Source organism: Pelobates fuscus, chromosome 8 (genome assembly GCF_036172605.1).
Source record: "Pelobates fuscus isolate aPelFus1 chromosome 8, aPelFus1.pri, whole genome shotgun sequence".
Classification (NCBI taxonomy): Eukaryota; Metazoa; Chordata; class Amphibia; order Anura; family Pelobatidae; genus Pelobates; species Pelobates fuscus.
In genome coordinates, this window is record NC_086324.1 from 26,392,081 (window position 1) to 26,413,693 (window position 21,613).

The 21,613-nt window shown below is 39.9% G+C and overlaps 1 protein-coding gene across 1 annotated transcript in view; it reads left to right on the plus strand.

Annotated features, from left to right (window-relative positions):
• Window positions 1–4,642: 4,642 nt before the first annotated feature.
• Window positions 4,643–21,613, plus strand: part of EPC2 (enhancer of polycomb homolog 2) — a 73,527-nt gene continuing 56,556 nt past the window's right edge. The window contains exon 1 of the mRNA XM_063429401.1: window positions 4,643–5,028. Within this exon, the coding sequence (XP_063285471.1) occupies window positions 4,876–5,028 (153 nt within the window). The 5' untranslated portion in view covers window positions 4,643–4,875. The remainder of the gene's footprint in view (window positions 5,029–21,613) is intronic.

The window sequence follows — 21,613 nt, forward strand, 5'->3', positions numbered from 1 at the left end:
TGGAATCCAGATTGCTAGAGAAACCAGTGAAGTGTTTGGTGATATGCTTTCAATATTTTTTATCTTATAAGTGCAATAAAATATGGAGTGCCTTTTTAAAGTAAAGATCTACTCTATGTGTCTATTTCCTCTCTTTCTTTTTATATGATTTGATACTAACTGAGATCCAAGAATGGAGAAGAATACACCTACTGATTTTAAAGGTCTACTATCATCAATTGTCCGTTTGTAAGTGCAATATTAACCCATTCCCTTTTACTTCGAATTTTCTATTGTATTACGCTATGCTTAATATTTTATATTTATAGATACTGGTGTATATTTATAGGAGTGTCCTGGCGCCCCTCATGTAAATATTGTTTGAATTCTTATCTTCTGCTTATCTGGAGTCTGCCTGGTGCCTACTACCGGTAAGAGCAGAGCTAACTAATTGGCTGACAGCATCAGGTGATGGGGGGGTGGAGGTACTCTTGGCACCATAACCACTACATAATTTAGTTACGATGCTAATGGTACTTTTAGTGTTTCTATAAAGTGTATAACATGGACACATAAATGTCAGCATATGCAGAGTATATATATATTTAAAAAGGTTATAAAGCCAACAAATTTAATTTGATAAAATATATATTGCATTATAGGCTGTCTTAATGAATTTAAAGGGACACACTTCAGCTTGCTGAATAGAGGGCTCTCTGTTTTTCATTTTACTAAAAGTGCAGATTTCAATGAAAATGGGTACATTTATAAATTGACTTAGTTACACCTCCTGTCTGTCAATCAGACAACCGGTCCTGTTACTTTATGGTTATTCAATGCAGTATAGATAAACTCAAGAGGCAGCAATTGCCCAGAGCACCTGCCTTGCAAAGACTTCTCGCTGAGCTGCATTAGAGAAGTCTGTGATTGGACAGCCACATAAATTCTGGGCGGGGTTAAAAGGGGAGGGCTTGCAAAGGCTACAGACAAAAGATCTGCAGCTTTTGAATGCTGTTTTTAGATATACCCACAATAAAAAAATACATAAGTAAATGCAAGGATGTTTTTATTGGCGTATATCTACTAAACAGTGTTTTGGTTTATTTTATTTGCCACGGAGTGTTACTTTAATTGAGTATATAGATTATACGTTCTCCAAGACTCTTGGCAAGTAACATTTCTAAAATGACTCTTCATATATGTTTTGTTGATTATAAATATGTATTTATTTTTTTAATGTTATTTCTAAATGTACTATGCAAAGATGTTTTTATTGCATATCCTTGCGTATACAGTGTATACTATAACACAGTGACTTAATGTGCAATAAACACAGTCTTATTGTGTAGTGAAATAAAAAAGATTTTGTGTGTGTGTGTATTATTTTTAAAGTAAAAAATTATCTATTATTTTGTCATTTCTCAATAAGACTGTATTTAAGTCACTGTGTTATACTTTACGCTGTATTTATTAGTTATAAAGTTTCCCACCTCATCTCTTTGTATTCTAACCCTGTGTTATTTTTGCACTCCAGGTTAAATTCTTGATGCCCGGTGCAGGTCTGGCAAAATCATGTAGATAAAGTAGAAAGGACTGCACTCCAAGGTCTTTGTGATAGTTTTCAAATAAAACTTTTATTTCATCCACATAAAAGTCAACGTTTCAGCCCCCACATGGAGCTTTCATCAGGACAAGATGAACCAGGACCTGATGAAAGCTCCATGTGGGGTCTGAAACGTTAACTTTAATATGGATTAAATAAAAGTTAAATTTTATTGAAAACTATCACAAAGACCTTGGACTGCGGTCCTTTCTACTATAACTATATATATATAATTATTATATACTATTTATTAGTTTCCCACCTCCTTCTTGTATTCTGACCTGGTGTTATTTTGCAGTATATATTATATAGTATGTATTATATAGTATTTATTATATAGTTTTCCTCCTCCTTGTATTCTGACCCGGTGTTATTTATCTATATATTATATTAATATTTATTATATACTGCAGTTCCCCTCCCAGTATGCAGACCCTATGTTATTTTGCAGTATATATTATAGTAATATTTATTATATAGTATATATTATTTATTATATACTGTAGTTTCACTCCCTGTATCCAGACCCTGTGTTATTTATCAATATATTATATTAATATTATTTATTATATACTGTAGTTCCCCTTCCTGTATCCAGACCCTGTGCTATTTTGCAGTATATATTATATTAATATTATTTATTATATACTGTAGTTCCCCTCCCAGTATCCAGACCCGGTGTTATTTTGCAGTATATATTATATTAATATTTATTATATATACACACTGTAGTTCCCCTCCCTGTATCCAGATCCTGTGTTATTTTGCAGTATATATTATATAGTATATTTTATTATTTATTATATACTGTAGTTCCCCTCCCAGTGTCCAGACCCTGTGTTATTTATCTATATATTATATTATTTTTTATTAATTATATATTAATTATATAGTGTAGTTCCCTTCCCTGTATCCAGACCCTGTTATTTTGCAGTATATATTATTTATTATATAGTATATATTATTATACAGTGTAGTTCCCCTCCCTGTATCCAGACCCTGTGTTATTTTGCAGTATATTATATTATTATTTATTATATAGTATATATTATATTTCCCCTCCCAGTATCCAGACCCTGTGTTATTTTGCAGTATATTATATTATTATATAGTATATATTATATTTCCCCTCCCAGTATCCAGACCCTGTGTTATTTTGCAGTATATTATATTATTATATAGTATATATTATATTTCCCCTCTCAGTATCCAGACCCTGTGTTATTTTGCAGTATATTATATAGTATATTTTATTGTATATTATTATTATATAGTGTAGTTCCCCTCCCAGTATCCAGACCCTGTGTTATTTTGCAGTATATATTATATTAATATTCATTATATAGTATACAGTATATTATATATTATATAGTGTAGTTCCCCTCCCAGTACCCAGACCCTGTGTTATTTATCTATTATACTACTATTACGGTATATATTATATTAATATTATACAGTATATTATATATTATTATATAGTGTAGTTCCCCTCCCAGTATCCATACCCTGTGTTATTTATCTATTATATTAATATTTATTTTATATTATTTATTATATAGTATATTTTATTATATATTATTATATAGTGTATTTCCCCTCCCAGTATCCAGACCCTGTGTTATTTTGCAGTGTATTATATTATTATATAGTATATATTATATTCCCCCTCCCAGTATCCAGACCCGGTGTTATTTTGCAGTATATTATATTATATTATTATATAGTATAGATTATATTTCGCCTCCCAGTATCCAGACCCTATGTTATTTTGCAGTATATTATATTATTATATAGTATATATTATATTTCCCCTCCCAGTATCCAGACCCTGTGTTATTTTGCAGTATATTATATTATTATATAGTATATATTATATTTCCCCTCCCAGTATCCAGACCCTGTGTTATTTTGCAGTATATTATATTATTATTTATTATATAGTATATATTATATTTCCCCTCCCAGTATCCAGACCATGTGTTATTTTGCAGTATATTATGTTATTATATAGTATATATTATATTTCCTCTCCCAGTATCCAGACCGTGTTATTTTGCAGTATATTATATTATATAGTATATATTATATTTCCCCTCCCAGTATCCAGACCCTGTGTTATTTTGCAGTATATTATATTATTATTTATTATATAGTATATATTATATTTCCCCTCCCAGTATCCAGACCCTGTGTTATTTTGCAGTATATTATATTATTATTTATTATATAGTATATATTATATTTCCCCTCCCAGTATCCAGACCCTGTGTTATTTTGCAGTATATTATGTTATTATATAGTATATATTATATTTCCCCTCCCAGTATCCAGACCCCGTGTTATTTTGCAGTATATTATATTATTATATAGTATATATTATATTTCCTCTCCCAGTATCCAGACCCTGTGTTATTTTGAAGTATATTATATTATATAGTATATATTATATTTCCCCTCCCAGTATCCAGACCCTGTTATTTTGCAGTATATTATATTATTATTTATTATTTAGTATATATTATATTTCCCCTCCCAGTATCCAGACCCTGTGTTATTTTGCAGTATATTATATTATTATTTATTATATAGTATATATTATATTTCCCCTCCCAGTATCCAGACCCTGTGTTATTTTGCAGTATATTATATTATTATATAGTATATATTATATTTCCTCTCCCAGTATCCAGACCCTGTGTTATTTTGCAGTATATTATATTATATAGTATATATTATATTTCCCCTCCCAGTATCCAGACCCTATGTTATTTTGCAGTATATTATATTATTATATAGTATATATTATATTCCCCCTCCCAGTATCCAGACCCTATGTTATTTTGCAGTATATTATATTATTATATAGTATATATTATATTCCCCCTCCCAGTATCCAGACCCTATGTTATTTTGCAGTATATTATTATATAGTATATATTATACAGGTATTTCCCCTCCCAGTATCCAGACCCTATGCGCGCTCCCGCGACCCAGGCGTGCTCCATCTCCCCCCCCTCTCCCTCCTCCATGCACGTGCCCGCCGCCGCTGCCGCTCGCGGGGGCTGCTGGGATCGCTCGCCGCCTTGGTAATGTCCGCCATGTTTGCCATGGCGCAGGGAGCGGATCGAGCCGACGAATCCCGGATCTAGGCACGAAGCGCCGCCCGCCGGACCCCGAGCCTTCCGCCCCTCACCGAGCCCCGGGGGGCCCCCCCATGAGTCCGCTGGGGGAGTGCGAGTGACGGAGCGCGGGGTTCGCCAGCCCGGGTGGGGACAGTCTGTGGAGAGGCGGCCATGAGCAAACTCTCCTTCCGAGCGCGGGCGCTAGACGCCGCCAAACCGCTGCCCATCTACCGCGGCAACGACATGCCCGACCTCAACGACTGCGTCTCCATCAACCGGGCCGTGCCGCAGATGCCGACGGGGATGGAGAAGGAAGAGGAATCGGTATGTAATCCATTGTTATCGCGCTGCCCTCCCCTCCCCTCCATTGGCAGCCAAGGAGATTGGGATTCAGGAAAGGCACTTACGCTGGACGGAGTGCGTAAGGCCTGTTGGTGTGCAGGCTCCTTACGTCAGCGAGGCTTGGCGTAGGGACGTAGTTGGCGGGAGCCGCCATGCTGTGGCGTAGAGGCGCTACGTCAAAGTGCGAGTGGGGAACCATTCGTGGCGTAGCCGCGGCTGTGAATAGGGGAACTTGCGTAGCGCTCTGTGCGTGCAGCCGGCTGCTGTGTTTGTTATTGCTGCTCGTGCAGGGCTGCCTGGGAAGAACTCCCAATAATGATACTGTGTTTAATATCATTGTGATTAGCTTCCTGAGTGACTGCACGACTGATCTCAGCAACATTGCTGCAATAAGTTATATATTAGAAATACTGCCCAGTAATATTATTATTATTATAGCTATTAAATTAAAAGCAGCCAAAATCTGGCATTACTACTAAAACGAATTATTATACAAGAGTTACCTGCACAAGTACACAGCATTTGTTTATTAAGAGCAGATACTGTTTGTACTTTTATTATTCTTTATTAACTAATGCACATTGTTTACATGAGGACAACACAGCAGCGTGTTTACATTATGAATGAGTCATTTATTGATAGTAGTATTATACATGTTGGTTTCTGTGCCCACAGTGTGACAAATACTTTATACTAAAAAATATAGTATAATGTCTGGTTGCTTAGATACTTTATTTTTCTAATTGACATCACTCTACGATATGTATTGGCTATAGTGTCATCCATCTGGGTTGCCAACAGCTAATGTCACTGAGGAAATAAAATGACAGGAAAGAAATGTGCATATATATATATATATGTGTGTGTAAATTGTTATTTATATATATATTATTCAGTTATTAATTTGGTTAAGAACTAGCTGGATTTGGTTTCATTTATATTATTGTTAGAATGTATTGTGTATGTTAGCTGACTGTAATGTTTTTAACCTGTCCGTTACAATTTGTATTTTGCATCTGTCAACCCACGTGTTTTTACGGATCTTGTTTGGTGAAATTGCTCAAGCTGTCAGTAGCCATGCTTTGAAGTGAGAGACGTCAGGAATACAAAATGAATTTCAGAATCTAGACCAAAACAGCCTCATTAGAAATATTCTTCCAATCGATATGCTTTCACTTGGGCAATTTTGAAATTCATTTTGAAGTCATGGCAATTACTTATTGCAGAGCTGCTCGGATTAGAAGACGTGCACATCCTGCTTTCTACTTTAGGAATCGCTTTCTCTTCATGATTCTTTCTAATGACATGTCTATTTAGGCACCCACACACGTTTGATGTACTTTGAATGTTAGATGAATCTTACTGTATGTGCTCGTTTTTTGTTTTTTTTTCGATTTGTTTTGCTGCATAAGCTTACCCTTTCTGCCCAATCCTCCCAATTTGCCCCAAGAGTAATGCTGGACTTTGGTTGCTGTAAGTTTTACTTCAGCTGTTGGCTTTGTAGGAAGAACGTTGACAATTAAACTACAATTATCAGCAACCCTTGCTTTGCCTTTAAAGAACTTATGAGATGCAACGCAGTTCTGTAGGAGGTTAGATGAGTCTCATGGCTGACTGAGTCACCCAAGTATATAGGCAGAATGGTGTTTTAAAATCATGCATGGGGTTATTATTTTAATGTAGTTTATTTAAAAATCAAAGGGTGACCTTGAGGTACCGTTTATTGCATGGGAAGAGCAGCTGTGGTCTTCTAGCTGTCTTGACAGGTTTCTGACATAGTTGTCAAACGCCTTGGGCTTGGTGGCTTCCTGGGAGAATTGATGGACAGCCCTGTACTTTCACCGCTGAGATTAAAGTTTGTGTACGCTCTCATTTGCATGTTGAATGCTTATATCTTCCGAATGTGTACCAGTACCGGCAGTTAACGTGTCTTGTATGTTATAGATCTGTGTATGTATGCATATGCTTTTATGTAAGTAACTAGCGAGGATTATTTTCTTTCCAGATTCTATAGCAGCATAGTAATCTAATGAATATGATCAGGACGGTGGGCTTATCCTAACCTAGTGATAGCGCAAGTATTTTAGGGGTTGTGGACTACCTGTCTTGGGATGTCCGGATGGCAGGCTGGAAGCTTGGTCAGTAGCTGGTGTCCAGCTTTGATCTCCACGTACAGTGTGTTTGTGTTGTGTCCAACTTTGATCTCCACGTACAGTGTGTCTGTGTTGTGCCCAGCTTTGATCTCCACGTACAGTGTGTTTGTGTTGTGTCCAGCTTTGATCTCCACGTACAGTGTGTTTGTGTTGTGTCCAGCTTTGATCTCCACGTACAGTGTGTTTGTGTTGTGTCCAGCTTTGATCTCCACGTACAGTGTGTCTGTGTTGTGCCCAGCTTTGATCTCCACGTACAGTGTGTTTGTGTTGTGTCCAGCTTTGATCTCCACGTACAGTGTTTGTGTTGTGTCCAGCTTCGAACTCCACGTACAGTGTGTCTGTGTTGTGCCCAGCTTTGATCTCCACGTACAGTGTGTTTGTGTTGTGTCCAGCTCTGATCTCCACGTACAGTGTGTTGTGTCCAGCTCTGATCTCCCCGTGTGTATGTGTTCTCTGGCTGCGGTGCAGTGATACATTTGTTGCCGTGATGTTCCATTGTGTTTGAGTTGTATCTGCCCGGCCGCTCTCCTCATGGCTCTGCTAGTAAGCACACCAGATGGATTTCCTGAATGAAAGCAGGCCCCGCCCCCGTCACCTTTCTATTGGCTCTGTCTTGATTCTTGCTCTGAGAGGTGGCAGTGAGCGCCGGTGTGATCGCTGATTGGCTGCCGGCGGCCGTCTCCTCATCTCCCTGGGCTCGCTGTTCGGGTCCTTACAGTCTGTTTACCAGAGAGCTAGACTCCCCCAGCGTCTAGAGAACTACAACTCCCTGCATGCCTTGCCAGCCAGAACCCTTACAAAACATCACGGGAGTTGTAGAACTGAGAGCCTGCGTGTGTCAGCCTGTTTGTGTGTGCTGCTTGTGATTATCGATTGCACTTGCTGTTTTGGCAATCTGGACAGAGACCGTTTAGCATTTGCAAGGCAGCAATGTTTTCAAATGGAAATGTATAACAATTGCGTTCAAACCAATGTGAAATCTTGGCACCATGCTACTAATGAAAGATCCCCTTTGTATTTTGATATGATCAGCCTCCTGTATGTCATAGCATTGCTTGTTTAACAACTATGAACAGTATAGTAATTGCAAATACATATTGATAGTGTGCATACACACCAAAAACAAACGGTGGACATAATAGATTGACGCATACTTGTTCTAGCATGGCCCTCATCAACCTATTCCTGGAACAATTTGTAACCTCTCAGTTATTGTTAAATGTCCCTCTTTATAATATTGTAAAGTGCAGCGGAATAAATTGGTGCTATATAAATGGCAGTAATAATAACTGCATACAGTTCATATTAGTCCTCACAGACCAGAGCATTGAGAATTGTAATGTCCTCTGCAGGCATTAATAAATCAAATAGTTGGCTGCATCCCGCATGTGTACTTGCCTGTTTTAGTTGTATTGTCATTTGAGTAGTGTGATAGCCTTTTGTTTTTCATTTTGGTATATCTTTCAGTTTTATGTTTTTGCCTCTGTTCGATAAACTATTTAAAATTCTGTTGCTGGTTTAAGTGAGTATATTCATATTGAAATAGTTGGCTTGTGCTGGCAAAAATGTGTTCAATATGGAGTCAGTTTTTGTTTGATTTTTAATCGTACTTTGATTTGTACTTGATATTCTTTTTGGGGTTGTTATTAATTCTGGACAGCAGTCAATAAAAGCTAAAGTGACACTATAGTCTCCAAAACAACCTTAGCTTAGAAAAGCAGTTTTGGTGTCAGTCACAGCCAGGGGAGCTATGGCTAGGGCTGCATAAACCGTAACAAAAAAGCCTAAATGGTAGTAAATTGAGCAGTGATACTTCATAGGCATGATCTATACACACACAAACGGTTTCATTAAGTTAGTTGTTTTGTTGACTATACTGTCCCTTTAGGTTTATTGGCATATATATATATATATATATATATATATATATTACACATTTTTGTTTTGTAGATTTTACTACTTCTTGTGATGTGTAACGGTAATCTAGTGGCTAGTTGAAAATGAAGTTGAGGTATTTACCTTGAAGGAGTTCATGATTTTATGCTGCTTTATTGCAAATAAGCTGTTCTTTCTATGACTTTACTTTTAAAAATGTATACTGGTAACTGAGTATTCGTTTACGTGCTGATTTTATTGTATAATATTCCCCAAACTAACCATATTACCATTTTGATCCAATTTCACTTATTGCTTTGTAGGTTCAAAAAACATTCACAAGTAAATGTTTTTATGAAATATGCATTGTGAATGTTAATATTTGGATTGGAATATATTTTCTTTTACTTGTGACTGCATAATGTATGAAGAGTTAGCTGCAAGAACTATCTGCATACCATAATGCTATAACCTGTACACATAATATACAACTTGAACCACTCTTAATCTGATGTTATGGAGCTGTCCAGCCATCAGGAAAATGTTAGTGCTTTGTAACAGCTGAAGGCATTGATCTGTTTGCTCGTTTATATTTTTCTCTAATGTAACTATTTCTTGGTTCAGACTGAATGCATTCCAGCAGTGTTAGCTTTCAAAAACTACATAGACCTACTTTCTCTGTTTTTGTTTTTTTTATTTTGTAGTTTTAAACATTTAACTGGAAGCTTTTTCCGTTGTGCAGTAACTGGGCTTGTATAATACATTCTAATAGAATAGATAAAAATGGGCAAATCCCGTGTTCTCACAGGAGAATAAGGGTTTTAGATATCGCCTTTTGCTTAGGAGATAAGATGGGGGGAGGGTGCCTATACCTATAGAGCCAGGTGAAAATTGTACAGAGGGTTATGAGGCAAGAGTGATTTTTTTTCCCCCACCTCTTGTGTCCTTTCAGGATCATCTTTTTTCCCAGTACACTGTCCTTGTTCATTGGCATTTCTGTCATGTAACCCCCCTATATCTTGTGAAGCACATTAATACAGAACAGGAGCCACTGTTGACTGATTCCTGGATTCTCCAGCCCTGACAATGTGCACAGAAATCTTTTAGATGTTCTTACTCTGTAGCCCATAGATGCCAAACTGTACCACTTCCACCTTCTTAATTCTTTGCTCACCTATTTCATTATTACACACACAGTTGTCCAGAAGCTGTTTTGCTGCCATTTAGGCTCTCTCTAGTATAACCACTCCTTTGTTTTAATATATTTGTTAAAACCACACTGCATTTTTCTAATTCTCTCCTATAAGAACTGTTGACTCAGTTGCCGAAGTGTTTCAGTTTCTTTCCCCTTTCATGTTAAATGTCTTTTTAAACTTTATGAGTGCTATGCAAATGTGTTTGAACTGCTATACTTAAAGGGACCCTATAGTCACCTGAACAACTTTAGCTTAATGAAGCAGTTTTGGTGTATAGAACATGCCCCTGCAGCCTCACTGCTCAATCCTCTGCCATTTAGGAGTTAAATCCCTTTGTTTATGAACCCTAGTCACACCTCCCTGCATGCGACTTGCACAGCCTTCCATAAACACTTCCTGTAAAGAGCCCTATTTAGGCTTTCTTTATTGCAAGTTCTGTTTAATTAAGATTTTCATATCCCCTGCTATGTTAATAGCTTGCTAGACCCTGCAATAGCCTCCTGTATGTGATTAAAGTTCAATTTAGAGATTGAAATACAATTATTTAACCCCTTAAGGAGTGAGCCAAATGTACAAGTTGTGAACAAAACAAAACGTAAACAAAACCTGGCATTTGCGCTATATGTCTGTCCAACCGTAATTCACCTCTTTCATATTAAATGCACCCCCCTTATTATATATCATTTTATTTAGGGGAAACAGGGCTTTCATTTAATACCAAATATTTAGCTATGAAACATAATTTAATGTGAAAAAAAGGGGACAAAATAAGATTTTTTTTTATTTTTTTAGTTCTACATGACATTATAACTGTCAATGTCATAATACTGTTTGCTTTTACTGCAATAAAATACACATATTTGTATTCAGCAAAGTCTCACGTGTAAAACAGTACCCCCTATGTACAGGTTTTATGGTGTTTTGGGAAGTTACAGGGTCAAATATAGCACGTTACATTGGAAATTGAAATTTGCCAGATTGGTTATGTTGCCTTTGAGACTGTATAGTAGCCCAGGAATTAAATTTACACCCATAATGGCATACCATTTGCAATAGTAGACAACCCAAGGTATTGCAAATGGGGTATGTCCAGTCTTTTTTAGTAGCCATTTGGTCACAAACACTGGCCAAAGTTAGTGTTAGTATTTGTTTGTGTGTGAAAAATGCAAAAAAATGCAATTTTGGCCAGTGTTTGTGACTAAGTGGCTACTAAAAAAGTCTGGACATACCCCATTTGCAATACCTTGGGTTGTCTACTATTGCAAATGGTATGCCATCATAGGGGTAATTTTCATTCTTGGGCTACCATAGGGTCACAAAGGCAATGTAAGCAATCTGGCGAATTTTAATGTGAAAAAAATGAAACGCAAGCCTTATATTTGACGCTGTAACTTTTGAAAACACCATAAAGCCTGTACATGAGGGGTACTGTTGTACTCGGGAGACTTTGCTGAACACAAATATTTGTGTTTCAAAACCGTAAAAAGTATCACAGCAATAATATCGTCTGTGTAAGTGCTGTTTGTGCGTGAAAAATGCAAAAAAAGTCACTTTTACTGGCGATATCATCGTTGTAATACATTTTAATATTTGTGTTCAGCGAAGTCTCCCGAGTAAAACCGTACACCCCATGTACAGGTTTTATGGTGTCTTGGAAAGTTATAGGGTTAAATATAGTGCTAGCAAATTAAATTCCCTATATCGGCATGGGTTGTCAGGCAGGTCCCGCTAATTGTAATTAATTAGGATACCTAATTATGTAAAAATATTACATAAATATGTTTAGAATTAATATATATGTGTGTGTGTGTGTGTGTATATATATATATATATATATATATATATATATATATATATATATATACACACACATATACACACATTGTGTGTGTGTGTGTATGTGTGTATATATATATATATATATATATATATATATATATATATATATATATATATAATTTTTTTAAATATTTTTATTTATATATAGTGATATATACGTATATAGATATATATTCCGTTCTACGTGTATTTTGATATAAATATATATTCATATCACAATACAGTTAGAACGAAATAACACACATCTATATATTTTTTAATAATTTTTTTATTTTTTTTACGTATTTACATTTTTTTATAATGTGTGTGTGTGTGTATATATATATCTCAATAATTATATATATATATATATTTAATCAGTATCAGTCTACGTGTAATTTGCTATTAAAATGTGTGTGTGTGTATATATATATATATATATATATATATATATATATATATATATATGGTAAAATACACCTAGACTGTGTGTGTGTGTGTGTGTGTGTGTGTGTGTGTATGTATATGTATATGTATATGTATATGTATATGTATATGTATATGTATATGTATATGTATATATGTATATATGTATATATGTATATATGTATATATGTACTTACTTAGATCATACGCCCGGCGGCATTTAGAGCCGCTTAAAAAAGGACGTAATTGTACGCCCTCCGGTCTTAAGGGGTTAAGGTAAATTACATCTGTTTGAAAGTGAAACCAGTTTTTTTTTTCATGCAGGCTCTGTCAATCATAGCCAGGGGAGGTGTGGCTAGGGCTGCATAAACAGAAACAAAGTGATTTAACTCCTAAATGACAGTGAATTTAGCAGTGAAATTGCAGGGGAATGATCTATACACTAAAACTGGGGGTGGTAGGGGTACTGCTGAGGGGGGGGTAGGGGTACTGCTGAGGGGGGGTAGGGGTACTGCTGGGGGGGGTAGGGGTACTGCTGGGGGTGGTAGGGGTACTGCTGGGGGTGGTAGGGGTACTGCTGTGGGTGGTAGGGGTACTGCTGTGGGTGGTAGGGGTACTGCTGGGGGGTAGAGGTACTGCTGGGGGCTGGTAGGGGTACTGTTGTGGGGTAGTAGGAGTACTGCTGGGGTGGGGTGGTGCTGTGGGGGGTAGGGTGGTGCTGGGGTGGTAGGGGTGGTGCTGAGGGGGGTAGGGGTGGTGCTGGGGGGGGTAGGGGTGGTGCTGGGGGGGTAGGGGTGGTGCTGGGGGGGGGTAGGGGTGGTGCTGGGGGGGGTAGGGGTGCTGTGGGGGTAGGGGTGGTGCTGGGGGGGGTAGGGGTGGTGCTGGGGGGTAAGGGTACTTCTGGGGGGGGGTAGGGGTGCTGTGTGTCAGTATCCCCCCCCTCCCTCCCTCCTTCTTACCTTTAATGAAGTGGGGGGGGGGGGGGGACACAGCCATCCCTGGTGGTCCGGTGGTGGCAGGCAGTGCTTCCGTGTCGGGAGGCAGGGGGAGGGATCTGTGATGCTGATCCCCTGTCCTCCCGCGCGATGCTGTGTGGAGCGTTGCCATGGTAATGCTCGGCAACGCTCCACACAGCATCGTGCGGGAGGACAGGGGATCAGCATCACAGATCCCTCCCCTGCCTCCCGACCCGGAAGCAGAGTAGGCGCCTGCCTTTTCGGGCAGGCAGGTGCCTACTCTGCAGTGATGGCGGACCTGTGGCCGCGTGCCCACAGAGAGGGCACGGCGTGCCACAGGTTTGCCATCACTGCCATAGGGTCTGACCCTATAGTGATCCTTTAATGTTATGGAGTCCTCAATAATTTAATTTAGTTACAGTGTCTTTTACTGTAGTTGCAAAAATCCTGGTTTTGATAGAGCTATATACAGCATGGTCAGTACAAATGTGTTTATGCTTTTTCTTCTTCTCACCCTCAAATTAACAGCTTCTAATTTATTTTTGCTATCTTCATATCAACATCCATAATCCATATTTTATATCCACTATCCACTATCCACTATCCATCATTTTATACTGTCTGAAGTCCCTTCAAAAATCACCTTTGAAAACAACAATAAATGGTTAAATTAAAAGAAACTCCAAGAACCTTAGCAATCAATGCTCACTGAATAAATGATAATGGAAGAGGGTCCCCTGTCCACACTGCAGCTCTATGGCTGCCCATTTCCAGCTTGTATCAACGAGATGTGTGCTTCCTCCTTTGCCATTAGTTGTGGTATTTTTATTTTTATTTTATTTTCTTCCCTACAGTATGTTCTTGCTGGGCAAGTTTCTATCTCCCCTCTTAGACTTTTGTGAGAGCCCACGCTATGTCTGTGTGCATGCATGGTGTGTGGCATGGGTGAACAGTGATATGAAATGCAGTGTGTTTTCTATCAGCTTCATTAACCGTTCCACTTACCGTATTCTGTATGATTAATAGAACTTGTAGCCTTTTTCCTGTTTGCATTATATTTCACATTCACTTTGAACTCCTGTGAATTCTCACGTTGGTGAATAATAACCTTGTGTGTGAACAAACCTCCATGCAGCAGACATGACAGAATGTTTGCAGAGTTAATACTTTTAGCTATTCTTAATATCCAACTTTATTTCCTGCTGAAATACAAACACAAGTCTTGCTCCCTCTTTTAAATATCTTGGATGCATAAGGCATTGGGTGCTAGGGAATTCTTTATCTTGCTTGCAAACTACTTGTATTTGTGAACTGTACACACAGAGTCCTTGCATCATAACCACTACATTACATTGTTGAGTTGTACAATATTGAACAGATTTCCTTTGATATATTTTTTTCTGCCTATTCATTTCATTCTGAATTATAGAATAGGGTTGATATTTAAAGCAGGTCTGTTGTCAGACTAACATTTTTGGGTATTTCATAAAGATAAAATCTCCATGACATCGCATTCAATGAAATTCCAACACAATCATAATATGTCATAAGACCAAATAGGTCTTATGATCTGTAAATGTGGTTTAAGCACATCGCTGTAAAGGGGAAAATAAGAGGCCTTTGTACTTTTGTTTAGTAATCTTTATATTTATTAAAGATGGAACTTAACCTGCTATACCACACAACCATAAATCAAAATGTAAAATTTAGGACAAATTTAGGTGTAGATGAATGAGCAGTTGACAAGGGCTCTATTTAGTCTGTATATAAGTGACACAGACGTTTATACCACTTACTCTAAAGTCTTGAAAAAGGAAGATTGTCACGTATAAAATATGACAAGAAGTAGCTGTTGAAGTACTTTGTTAGAAAGCTCTTTAGGGATTAAATAAAATGTAGTGGTTTTTTTTGTTTTTGTTTTTCCCTTTTGCTCATGCTTACATTCTAATACTTTCCTTTCCCAAGGACATCTGGTCATTCTAATTTAGTAATTTTCCTAGAAAACCTCTTCATTGTGCTTCTAGAGTTATTCTTCCTGTTCTAAAACAATAATAATCTACTTATAGCCCCTTCTTCATGTAAAGGGGACTGCAGTCCAAAGGGCGGCACTAAAGTCTTTAACATAGTTGTTAAAGGGTTTATAGAAATACGAACAAACAGGCACACATTAAGGGGATGGGACCACCTGCATTCTGACAAATGTTATGGTCCTAGCTGCAAAAACTGGAAAGAAATGTGCAAATGTTTCTCAACCACGGTTGAGTCTTTAAAGTATACTTGTCATCATGGGGATCTTAGGTTTTTTAGCAGAAACATACACGCACAAATGTGTCCATTGAATTCTTTAGTCTGTAAAGTAGAGACCCCTTACTAGAACTACTTACAGGAAAGTATTTCTTTCCTCTCTATTATGCCTACCACGAGTTACAGCAGTACTGTATTTTTGTGCATGTTTGAGCACAAAATATAGAAAGTCCACTCAAGTCAGATCTTTAAGTGGATTGTCCAAAAGTTTCCACGTAAAGAGTTGTCAATAAGCATTGTGCCCACCTCACTAAGTACTTATGACATAGTTAATCAATGAATGTTGAATAATGTCGGTGAGAAATATTATAAACAATTGTGAAAGTTTTCCATTCCTTTGCCTATATCACAGTTATGTTAGAGGAAGTATTTCCTTTTTAAAGGGGAACCATAACTTCTCATGTTTTTTTATATGATTACCTATCTCCTAGATTTAACAAATATGCATTTGTGAGGTGTGCAAATGTAACATATAAATGTTAAAATCCATACCTTTATCTTGCAACTTGGTGCCCATATTGTGGGTCCCTGAAAATCCTTGTTATAAGCTCTATCCTTTGCAACTGGGGGTCCGCATAAACGACAAAAGACAACATTTTTATTTCTCCTATTTATTTGCAATGTTTGCCCTGGCTTTACATTGAACTGGATTATAATTTCATATGGTAAATCTTTAAAGGAACATTGGAGGTACTATAACCATTTCATCTCATTGAACTGATTATCCCTGGAGTACCCCCCTGGGTACACAATCCAGTCACCATTCATTAACCGCGTCAGCTGCATGCAATTCTGTGCATGAAAATCGGCACAGGATTGACATTAGCCAGTATGAAACTCTTGTTCTGGGCTAGCTAATGATGCCCCAAGGATCGAGTTGGAGTTACAGCAGAGTTTTTAAAGTATTTGCAGCATTTCATAGCGAAACACTGTCCATACATACTCCAACTTTTTTTTTTTTGTAAATCTCTTTTTTTTATTGAGGCATAAAGTTATGTGGGTACAGAATGTAGAAAGGGAGACAATAAGGTTTCAAACAATACGGGGGTAATACCATGCAATACTTATCATCTCTGTACGGTGATAGCCTCATTTTTGTAGATATTATATTCATTGTTTCTTTTTTATCAATCAAGACATTTGAAGCTGTGAGACTCGCAGGTCTCCATAATGAATTATATGCAATTTAAATCAACAATAACAGTTCGGGCACGCAGGCCCACATTGCTGTCGGGTTCGCAGGTCACTTTTGTCAGTTCGGTTGCGTTTCTGGTTGGATAAGTAGTCAAGTGTGTTTTGGCTGGTGTCTCCCCCAGTGTCTGTGTGGTTAGGTGTGTTTGGGAGTCAGGTGGAGTGCGCGCCACCATAGCTGTTGGAGCGTAGTTTGTGGGTTACCTTCTTCATTAGGGGTGCGAGTTAGCTCCTTCCCCTCCTTGTTTTCCTTATTCCCTTACTGTGGTTGGACCCTCCTTTTCTATGTCTGTCCCCTCGAGGGGTTGAGTGAGTTGGTAAGTCAGAAACTTGTTTGGTTCCTTAGATTTCAGGGTTGTGTGTAGTGTTGGCTGGGGGTCTACGGTGGCTAGGTAAGCTCTTGTTTAGAGTCTGTCGTTCTCCCTAGTGTTGGTGTGTTCCTGGGGGCTGAGGCAGGCGTGTAGCTAGGTCATCAGGGGGGGGGGTGAAGGTATGTCGGGTAGAGGAGGGGGATCGGGTGCGTCCGTTGTCCGTCGTCTTCAGTCGTGCTTGTTGAGGGTTGGTCTTGTCTGGCTGTGTCTCAGTGGGCGTTAGTTCTGATGGTCTGTTGGAATCCTTCTTTTGCTGTCTCAAGGATCCAGTGTGTCCAAATGTCTAGGTAGGTCCTATGGGTCTGGTTGGCCGTCATCGTCAGTTCCTCAATTTTCCTAAGGTCTTCCATTTGGTTAAACCATGTCAGTAGCGGGGGTGTTGTAGTTTGCTTCCAGAATTGGGGGAGCACCTGTTTGGCTGTGTTAAGTATTCTAATGGTTATAGATTTTTTGTATTTGGAGTGTGGGACAGTTGTATGGTGTAGGAGCATTGCCGCTGGTTCCGGGGGGGGGGGGGGGGGGGGGGGGCGGGCGCATCCGAGAACTTCTCTAGGACCGTGTGGATCCCCTCCCAGTATGTTTTGATTTTCTCACAATCCCACCAAATGTGTTTATACTCCAACTTTTAATCACCGAAGCGGTCATGGTGTCTGAAGTATGTATAACTTTGCATTTTGTTTATGAATATCTTTATTTCAGGCATAGGTTTAAATGTTAAAAATGGTTGTCATATAGGCATTGTTTCATTATCTAGTTGTTAATGCAGTGTTGTTTGAATGATTGATAATCTTTCAGAACTGGTCCTTGTAAAGGGTAACTATATAATGTCTTGCATAGGTTTCCTCATCAAGTCTGATTTGGTGAATATTTCTTCAAAAATATGAGTTCACCTATTAGCAGAATGTTATCAGCATGCATGCTGTCCAGGTGAGTTAGCAATAAACCAGTTATCAGCTTTGTAATGACCGTTTTGGATTTCTTGATATGACTCAGCCTCTGTTTACACAGTAACAATCCAGCCTGTATGCAATAGTTTGCACAACAGTTACATAACTGCTTGTCATCTAATTTAGCACAAAAATACTTCTCCCATGTGATAATTCAATAATCTTAACCTCTTCTTATCTTATACCCTTTTTGCCAGTTGAGATCCAAATCGCAAAAAGTGCATCATTTTTAAGAACTACGGGTTTGTAAAATTAGTTTTGCTAAGTCAGTAAACTTACTTGCATTCACAGATCCAAGATTGCTACAAAGTATGGTTTGAGATACTAACCATACTGGTATAACTATTATAAAATTGAAGATTATGCTAGCGTTAGTGTACTTATAATCTTAATTTTAGTAATGACAGGAGGCGAGTATTTTGCATTAACTCTCTTTACTAACTCACATAGCAGTAAAGAAAAAGGTGAAAACATTAACCAATCAAAAGAAAGTAGGAGGTATAGTATTCACAGTAATGAGGCTCCTCCCCCTCTTTCGAGAGCGACCTCAAATACAATAAAAGTTTTAAAAGAGAACGGATAAAGTCTTGCAACATGCACCAACGGGTGACTTTTCAAATACGAAGTCCTAGGGTGATCCAAACATGCACCAACAGATGACTTGTCCAATTGCGAAGTCCTGGTTTCTGAAGGAAGGTCCAAACATGTCCATCCTGAGTGTAAGCAGTAATGTCTTGAGGTTATGCTGAAAGAGAGTGTGGAAGAGGTTAGGAACCGGTCTGGCAACTGTTTGCAGTAATGTAATAAACCCAGCACAAACTCTAACGAAATGTACCTAGTCTAAGTATGACAACCAACAGTAACGAAGCTGTAGTTAAATAAGGTACACGTATTATATATACCAGGTAGTACACGTCTTATATATACCAGGTAGAAAAATATGAAGGAAAATATAGAGTATAGGTATACTTACATGAGATTTCATCCCTCGAGGGTGCGGAGGGTGGGAAAATACTCGCCTCCTGTCATTACTAAAATTAAGATTATAAGTACACTAACGCTAGCATAATCTTCAATTTTACCACATGACAGGAGGCTTCATATTTTGCATTTTTAACGCTGATGAAGGAGAGACGTGGCTGCCCCCGAGTTTGGGCGGAAATAGAAGGTCCGAAAGGTCGCTTCGCATGACCAATCCGCGGCTCGTAGGATGTCGGTCAGTGATGCTCCCGCGGAGAAAGCCGACGAGGCCGCCGCTCCGCGAACTGACTGGGCACCGAAGGTGTCTTCTACACCTGCTAGAGACAGGATCCATCGAACCCATCTGGCGAGGGTGGTAGTAGAGACGGGAACGCGAGGTCAACATAAGACACCAATAGTTGTCCCGACGATGAAACCCGAAGGAGGGAAGTGACCTGGACATAACGACGCAGAGCAGAGACCACGCAAAGCAGCGGTTCGGTAGGAAAAAAGGGGTAGAAAACCGACGATGAGTCCGATTTAGTACGACGAGACACTTGGAAGGTAACTCCCTCTGGGGAGACCGAAAAGGCGTCGACGTCGAAAGCCCGCACGTCCGAAACTCTGCGGAACGATACCAGACAAAGTAGGAGTGTTAGTTTGGCCGACAGTTGTCGGAGTGAGAGTCTGTCGTTATCTGGCCAGTCTCGCAGAAACTGTAGGACGACTTCCACGTCCCATAACCGAGTGTACTTGGGCCTGGGGGGCCTTTGAAGTCTGATGCCCCTGAGGAGGCGGCATACCAGAGGGTGTTTCCCGACGGGTGAACCCAGGACCGGAACGTGAGCCGCTGAGATCGCGGAGCGCACGACGTTGAGGGATCGGTAAGACCTGCCCGCGGAGTATAGGTGGGAGAGAAAATTCAAGATGGCCGTTACAGGTGCCGTAAAGGGATCAAAGTTCCGTTCACTGCACCAAGTGGACCAGGAATTCCATGCTGCGAGATAGCATCGTCTGGTTCCTGGTGCCCACGAATCCCATAAGAGGTCTCTAGCTGTCTGCGATAAGTCCTCGGTCTGCCAGGCACCCCTGAAAGAGTCCAGGCTACTAGAGAGAGGCGGTCTTCCAGAATGAGAGGATGGGGGTTCCCTCTCGGGTCTGTGAGGAGTGTCCGGTAGGACGGTATGAGGAGAGGGTCCCTGTAGGATGAAGCTAGAAGGTCCGGGAACCATGGTTGGCTCGGCCATAGGGGAGTGATGAGGAGCAGAGACCCGCGTTGCGTCTTTAAGTATTGTATCGTCCTTGCCACCATGGCAAATGGGGGAAAGGCGTAAGCGCCCCTGGGTGGCCATGGTTGGAGAAAGGCGTCTACTGCTTTGCTCTCCGGGTCTGGTAGCCAGCTGAAGTACTCGTCCGTCTGCCTGTTGTTCCGAGATGCGAAGAGGTCCAGGTGGAGGGGGCCTCTCCTGACCAAGAGGCGATGGAAGATTGTAGGATCCAGTCTCCAGTCGCTGCTGTCCCGCCAATGGCGAGAGAACCAGTCCGCTGTCAGGTTCGTTTTGCCCGGGAGATATTCTGCCATGAGGGAGATTTTCCGGGGAAGGCAAAACTCGAATATTTCTTTCGTAATCTCTGAAAGGAGTCTGGACCGGGCCCCTCCTAGTCTGTTGATGTAACGGACCGCTGACACATTGTCCATCCGGAGGAGGATGCAGCAGTTGGTCCGGTTTCTCGCTAGGCTGCGAATTGCAAACGACCCCGCTAGAAGTTCTAGGCAGTTGATGTGAAGTTTGAGTTCTTGGGAGGTCCAAGTGCCTCCCGTCGAACTGCCTTCGCAGGTGGCGCCCCATCCCCAGAGGCTGGCGTCTGATTCCAGGACCATGTCGGGCGTGTTTCCGAAGATGGCTCGGCCATTCCACGCTTCCATGCTGTCCAGCCACCATCCCAGTTCTTCTTTGACTTCCTCCGTCACCGGAACCGTTTGGTCGTACGAGGGGTTCTGGCGGAGAAAGGAAGCCTTCAAGCGCTGCATCGCTCTGTAGTGGAGTGGACCCGGGAATATCGCCTGGATGGATGCGGATAGCAAGCCCACGATCCGAGCCAGGTTGCGGAGTGGAATGGAGTGGCTGCGAATGGCTCTGCGTATTTCCTTCTTGATGGCTGTGATCTTTGAGGTTGGGAGCCGTAGAGTGCTGGTCTTGGAATCTATCTCGAAGCCCAGGAATTGTATCTTCTGGGCTGGGGATACTTCCGATTTTTGAAAGTTCACCACGAAACCTAGGGACGTGAGGAGTCGGGTGGTATATTGTGTGTGTTGCGTTAGACTGTACCTGTCTGAGGAAAACAGTAGCAGGTCGTCCAGGTAAATAA